General features: G+C 47.1%; 1 protein-coding gene across 1 annotated transcript in view; it reads right to left on the minus strand.

Moving 5' to 3' along the window:
* COX10 (cytochrome c oxidase assembly factor heme A:farnesyltransferase COX10) overlaps nucleotides 1–7041 on the minus strand; it is a 114610-nt gene extending 107569 nt beyond the window's left edge. Inside the window, exons 1-2 of the mRNA XM_016222459.2 lie at nucleotides 6933–7041; nucleotides 87–220 (exon numbers count right to left, since the gene is read on the minus strand). Coding sequence (XP_016077945.2) covers nucleotides 87–220; nucleotides 6933–6975 — 177 coding nt within the window. The 5' untranslated portion in view covers nucleotides 6976–7041. The remainder of the gene's footprint in view (nucleotides 1–86; nucleotides 221–6932) is intronic.
* Between the last annotated feature and the right edge of the window lie 356 nt (nucleotides 7042–7397).

Below are 7397 nucleotides of genomic sequence, written 5' to 3' on the forward strand. Positions count from 1 at the left end.
TCTTGTAATAGGAATTTCTGAAATCCCCGCATACAGAGAAAGGAAAGGCAGACAGTGGCAGAGCAAGGACAGTCCTCTGAACATACCATGCGCTTGAGGAAGGTGAAGTGCTGAAATGTAATCCACTGCTTATTGATGTTCCTAAAAAGATGCATAACCGTGTGAGGGGATTCCTGCACAGCTTTTCTTTCCAGATACCAGACACATCCTCCAACCCATCCTGTAAAAGAGACAGAGCGGGGAAAATGTTAAAATAATTGCATCTGTCCAGGAGCAATGCCTGTACATGGTAAGCAATGCATATGCCATGGGTCATAGGCTGAAATTATCTAATCCAGATATGAAAACCAACACAATTAATCAGTCTTACTCACTGATAAGTGAGCAAAATTCTTCAACAGGGCTAGAGAAATCTTCCATGTCAGGGTCATTATGCTTTTGTTATATTAAATGCCAAAATGACCACACTATAGGTGTTAAGAAAATATAAAACAATCAGTTCAATCACTTTTTTAAATATATTTTTATTGATTTCAGAGAGAGGAAAGGAGAGGGAAAGAGAGAGATAAAAACATCAATGATGAGAGAGTCATTGATCGGCTGCCTAGCCCGCAACCCAGGCATGTGCCCTGACCGGGAATTGAACCCCGATCGCCTGGATCCTAGGTCAACGCTCAACCGCTGAGCCACACCCAGCTGGGCTTGATCACTTTTTTAAAAGTATAAAATGAGAACCATAATTTTCATCAATAACTGCAAACTTGAAGATAAATTTCTATATACTCTTTTTTACAGCACTTCCTAATACAAACTGTTTTTGTTTGTCTCCACTGTATTTTTTTTAATTTTTTTTTTCAATCCTCATCCGAGGATATTTTTTCCATTGCTTTTCAGAGAAAGTGGAAGGGAGGGAGGGAGGGGGGGGAGGGAGGGAGGGAGGGGGGGAGAGAGAGAGAGAGAAACATCGATGTGAGAGAGACACATGGATTGGTTGCCACCACCGCATGTGCCCCAACCAGGGCCAGGGATGGAGCCTGCAAAGGAGGTACATGCCCTTGGACAGAATCGAACCCGGGACCCTTCAGTCTGCAGGTGGATGCTCTAACTACTGAGCCAAACCGGCTAGGGCTCCTCTGGATTTTTTAGTTCCTTGGGACTTACTCACTTTTGCTACAACAGACAGCAGAGTTCTTTCCATATAACAATGGCATAATGTTTGATGAGTGGATCACCCCCACAGCTTACTTGGACTGGGGGAAGAACGGTTGCTGCCTTTTGGAATATATAGCAATTACGTTAGACTAGAGATAAGTCACTTCTTCAATGAAATCAGATTCTCAAGCCACAGTTAACTATGAAATGCTTATTTTCCATACAGGTCAATGTGATTACCTATATTATGTATACATAAAGGGATAGCAGTGTATTTTTGATGTTTCTTAAAATCAGTGCTCTGATGTTTCAGTTTTATTTATAATTTTGATGGTGTATATTTTCCCTTTTTGGACTTAACACTGTTCTTTAAGGTAACAGGACTTCAATATTAAATAATTATGTCTAGAAGACATCAAAGTTTTATTGTCTGGCCCTTAATTTCAAAACCAGTTTTTAGTTCTTCAGGTCCAGTGAGGAGTGCTTGCTGCTGGGAGGGAAAGAACCACCTGGAACAATCTCTCTCATCAGATGTCCAAGATGGTGGCAGACTGAGTGGGAGCTATACTGACACTCCCCCAGGACCAAACTGGAATGACAACTAAAATACAGAAAAACCATCCCGAATAATCAAGTTAAGACTAGCTGGAGAGCACCCTCATAACCAAGGAGAAAAAGTGGAGACGGCCCAGAGACAGGTAGGAAGTGCGGAGGCACGAGAGGGCTGGCCGGGCTCCCACAGGCAGCAGCTGAAGGTCCAGAGGGAGATCTCAGCTGTGGGGGGTTCCCACTGAGGACTCTGGGGCCTAAACCTCAGGCTGTGTTTCCCAGCCCAGAGCACCAGGACTGAGAAAGGTGCCCACATAACTTCTGGCTGAGAAAAGCAGCCAGGTTTCTCTCTGCCAGGGAGAGACATCTGGAAATGCAGGCCCCCTCTTAACGGGCCAACACACAATGTTTCATGTGCAGCCACTCACCTTGGGCTCCGGAGAAGGGAGGGCAGAGTGGACTAAACTGTGTGAGGAGAATCTAGGGATGCTGTCTGGGGGAATAGAGCTCAGAGGGCAGCCATCTGGATCCTTGTGCTGAGTCATCCCCCATACAGCAGAGGACATCTTTCTCAGGCTGACATTAACCATCTAAGCAGCTTTTGCTTGGGGGGGAAGCAATTGCCCTACCCTGATGGAAAACCTCCCACCCCCCCTGTGGAGTTCCTACAGCCTGAGGCTCATTAAGAGACTGAATAACAATCAGCCTCTGGGTGTTTTGACTCTTCCTGACTTGCTTCTGGATCCAGGGCTTGGTGCACATTTTGGTCCTGTCCAAATACATCCAGCCCCAGCAGAGGGAACCATGAGCTGTGCTGTGCAGAAAATTTCAAATAGGGTACTCAAGGTCAGTCACAAAGAGCATCTGACATTGGCTGAACCAGAGACCATCCAAAAGACAGAGAGTCCTAGTAGATCTACCTAATACATAGAAACAAATCCAAACAGGCAGCCAAAATGAGGAGACAAAAAAACAAGCCCCCAATGAAAGAACAAAAAACTCTCCAGAAGAAGAGCTAAATAAAATGGAGATAAGCAATCTCTCAGATATAGAGTTCAGAATACTGATGTAACGATGCTCAACAGCATGAGAAAAGAAATGGAAAAGGTGAAGGAAATAAGAATGACATAGTAGCCCCAACTGGTTTGGCTCAGTGGTTAGAGCATTGGTCTGTGGACTGAAGGGTCCTGGGTTCCATTCCAGCCAAGAGGATGTACCTCAGTTGCAGGCTCAATCCCTGGTCCTGGTCCAGGCACATGCGGGAGGCAACCAATCAATGTGTCTCTCTCGCATTGATGTTTCTCTTTCTCTCTCCCTTCCACTCTTTCTGAAAAGCAATGAAAAAAATATCTTCAGGTGAGGATTTGAAAAAGAAAAAAAAGTGACATAGTAGAAATTAAAAAAAAAAAAATCTGAAGGAATAAACATCAGAGTAGCAGAAGCTGACAACTGGGTCAGAAAATTAGAAGACAGAGTAGAAAAAATAACTCAATCAGAGATCAAAAAAGAAAAAAAAAACAATTAAAAACAGGAGCACAGTTTAAGGGAGCTGTGGGACACCATGAAACGTAACAATATTCATATTATAGGAGTGCCAGAAGATCTAGAAAGTAAGCAAGGGATAGAGAACCTGTTTGAAGAAATAATGGCAGAAAACTTCCCTAATGTGGTCTAGGAAAAAGGCACACAAGTTCAGGAGGCACAGAGAGTCCCAAGCAAGAAGAATCCAAAGAGGCCCAGACCCAGACACATCATAATTAAAATTCCAAAAATTCAAGACAAAGAGAGAATCTTAAATGCAGCAAGAGGATAGCAATCTCTTACTTACAAAGGAGCTCCCATAAGGCTGTCAGCTGATTTCTCATTAGAAACTCTATAGGTCAGAAGGAAATGCTATGAAGTACTCAAGGTAATGCAAAACAAGGATCTGAAACCAATACTCTATCCAGCAAGGCTACCATTCAAAATAGATGCTGAAATAAAGATCCTTCCAGACAAAAAAAGGCTAAAGGAGTTTATCACCACCAAACCAGCATTGTAAGAAATGTTAAAGGGACTGCTATTATAAGAAGTTGAAATAGAGAGAATGAGAAACATAGACATAAAGAAATAAAATGGCGATAAGTACCTATCTATAATAACCTTAAATGCTCCAATGGAAGGACATAGGGTAGCTGAATGGAAAAGAAAACAAAACCCAAATATATGCTGTCTACATGAGACCCACCTCAGAACAAAAGACTCACAGAGACTGAAACATACACACACAAACAAACAAAAAAACTTCTGGAGGACTTTAAAGGAGAAATTGACAGCAATACAGTCACAGTAGGGGACTTTAACAGCCCACTGACTTCACTGGATAGATCTTCCAGACAAAAAATCAACAAGGAAACAGTGATTCTAAATGACATACTAGATCAAGTGGATTTAATTGACATTTACAGAACATTTCATCTCAAAGCTGCAGAATATACATTCTCCTCAAGTGCACATGGGACATTCTCAAAGACAGACCACATCTTAGGACACAAAACAAGTCTCAACAAGTTCAAGAAGATTGAAATCATATCAAGCACCTTCTCAGACATTTACACCATGGAATACTATGCAGCTGAAAAATGGAAGGATCCCTTACCCTCTGAGACAGCATGGTGGGACCTGGAAGGTATTATGCTAAGGGAAATAAGCCAGCCAGAGAAAGACACGATCATACTTATATGTGGAATCTAATGAGCAAAATAAACCAATGAACAAAATAGATCCAGAGACATAGAAGCATGAAACAGAGTGATGAATCTCAGAGGGAAGGCAGGTGTGGGTGGGTGGAGAGAGATTAACCTAAAAATTTATATGCATATATGTATAACCCATGGACACAGACAATAGTGTGGTGAAGGCCTGGGGGAAGGCATGGGGGGGGGGTTGTCAATGGGGGAAAAAAGGGGACATTTGTAATACTTTCAACAATAAAGATAAATTTTAAAAAAATCTCTCATGACTAAGTGGGCGAAACTCAGATTTTACAGAATGGCAGTATGAAAAAAACAATCAGCTAGGAGACTGCACTTTTAAATGATGAAAATGCTTCATTTAGTCAAAACATGTTACATTTGTATGAATCAGTGCCTAGAAATTCAAAGACATTTCAGCCCTTTGTAAACAAATTTAGATTAAAAGATACACAGGGTTTACAACAGATACATTAAAAATCTGGAAACATGTAACCATATCCATTATTCACCATCAACAATGAGTCATGAATGTAGAGGTTTGAAAATGAGGTGAGCAGACAAGTAACTGAGGGTCCTGAATTTTCTTTTAATGGCTATAAAATACTTGAAATTTTAAAAGCAGAATCAGACAGGACCACAAGATACCTAATATAGTTCCAGATTACCTCTCTGCCACCCCTTTTCACCATGGCTCTTTCATATCAAGCTCTTGTACTGGGTCTTCCAAGTGGAACAGAGTAAGTCATACAGAGTTTTTGGCAATTATGTTCATAGCTTCAAGAAGCTAAGCTGTTTATTAATTCCTCTTAGCAGCATTGAAAAGAATGATCAAGCTACAAACCATGTGGAACCTATGTATATGTAGCCCACTTACTGGCCCTGGGGGATTCTGAGCAGGCAAGGGCAACTGTCCTATAGAAAGCTGGAAGTATGGAACTGAAGGGCAGAAAACCACCTTAGTCTCAGGAACCGGAATTAGGAAACCCTCCAAACAGAGGCGATAATTCAAACAATAAGAAAGGCAGAGCTCTCTGAGAATGAGTGTCTAGAGTCAGGATCAAAGAACACTGACAGTCAGGGATGGTAGAAGGTAGCAAGTAATTCAAACAGAAATCTCAGACCTTAAAAAACAACAACACTTTATTAAGGAAAACTTCAGTCATATACAAAAACAGAATACAATGAGCCCGCTACTTTTCCCTCAGCTTCAACAATTACCAAACCACGGCCAATCTTGTTTCATCTATACTCCCTCCTCCTTCCCGCCCTCTTCCCGACTTTCGAACCAGAAGGGACCTTTGAAACCATCTAATCAAATTGCTTCACTTTATAGATGAGTAAATTCAATTCCAGAAACATCAAATGATTTGCTCTGAGATCACACAGACCAGAAAAGACCCATGAAACAACAGTGCCGTGAGGAAAAAGGCATTTCGGACGCACAGCGGTCAATACTGCCAGGTGCTGGGGAGCTCGTGACACGCGGGGCCTGAAAACAGTCAACGGCATTTGACCAAACAGGAGCCCCTGGAGTCCCCTGTCCATCCCCAACATGGGCCAGCTGCGACACAGGCCCCACCTAGCCATTACCTATCCTCCTAAACTACTGGGGGCAAAGTAATTCTGAGCCTCCTCTCTAACGGCTCCATCGGGGCAAATTTCATTCATTCACGAATAATCACCGAGAGCCAACAATGGACACCAGGTCCCGTTCTGGGGGCACTGGGGTCAAGGAGGCGAGGCCGAGCACGGCCCCCACCCTCACGACGTTTAATCCCGGTTGGGAGAAACATCCGATAAGCCGCAGAGAAACAGCCAATCACCGGCTGCGCTAACCGCGGAGGGAACCCGGCGACGCGAGAGGGGCCGGAGCTGCCCGAGGAAGGGAGGCCGGGTCGGCGTCTCCGAAAAGGTGACGTCTGCGCCAAGGCCTCGCCAAGGGCCACGAAAGCGCCTTCCCCCTTCCACATGAAGTTGTGACGCGTTTTTCAGGCGGGAGGATGACAGCAGGGCCACGCGGAACGGTCCGACGCTCCGGCGCGCGGCCGCAGCTGTCACCACCTCCATCGCCGTCGCCACCACCGCGCCCCTCTACACCGCCAGCAGGCTGCGGAGGGGCGGCACGGCGCTCCCCCCGGCCTCCCCCGCACGCCCGCGGCTGGGAACCGAGGCCCTGACGAGCCCCGGGGCCCCTGGAGCCCCGAGGTCCTGCCCTGTCCTCTCTCCAGCCCCCACTCCGTGAAACCAAAAGCGGCACCGGACAGCGGTCCTCCCGGGGAGCGGGACAGAAGCCCGTGCACCACCCGCTCCGCAGCGCAGCCCAGACCCCAGGTCCACAGCCTCTTCTCTTCAGGCTCCTCCAAAGGTCACACCCGCGCTGCTGCCCCGCCGACCTCGCCGAGGGCTCCCAAGGTTGCAGCCAGCCGGGACCACGTTAAAGTACGTGCCAGGAACAAGAGAATTACCCCAAAGTGGTGCCCCAGGGCGGTGCAGTACCTGTCAGGAGGCGTGAGGAGAGAGTGTGCGGGGAGGCGGCCATAACGCGCGAGCCTGGCCGCTCCCGGGGATCCCCGTGTCCTCTCTCCTCACCGGTTGCTGGGCGCCGCCATCTTCCTTCCCCGCCCCAGGAGGAGAGAGCCGCTTCCGGTGCGTCACTTCCGGGGGCAGGACGCGGAAGGGAAGGGCCGTGGTTAGAAGCGAGTGGAATGGGAGCGGCGTGAGAACGCGGGACTGAAGGTCAGAGGCCGGGCGTGCTTTCGGGAAACGCGAGGAGCTCGGTGCGGCCACGTCCCCCGGAAAAAAGGCGGTGGCGGAAGGCGGGCCCGCGCCCCCCGCGGCTGCCGGCGCCTTTGGCCGCGGCCCGGGTCGCCCGCGCGGTGGGCGGGGCCTGGCTGCGGCCGGCTCGCGGGCGATTCGAAGGCGCCTCGGGGGACCTGCGGGTGCGGAATCCTGCGCCCGGAG

Source organism: Miniopterus natalensis, chromosome 17, assembly GCF_054644295.1.
Source record: "Miniopterus natalensis isolate mMinNat1 chromosome 17, mMinNat1.hap1, whole genome shotgun sequence".
Lineage (NCBI taxonomy): Eukaryota > Metazoa > Chordata > Mammalia > Chiroptera > Miniopteridae > Miniopterus > Miniopterus natalensis.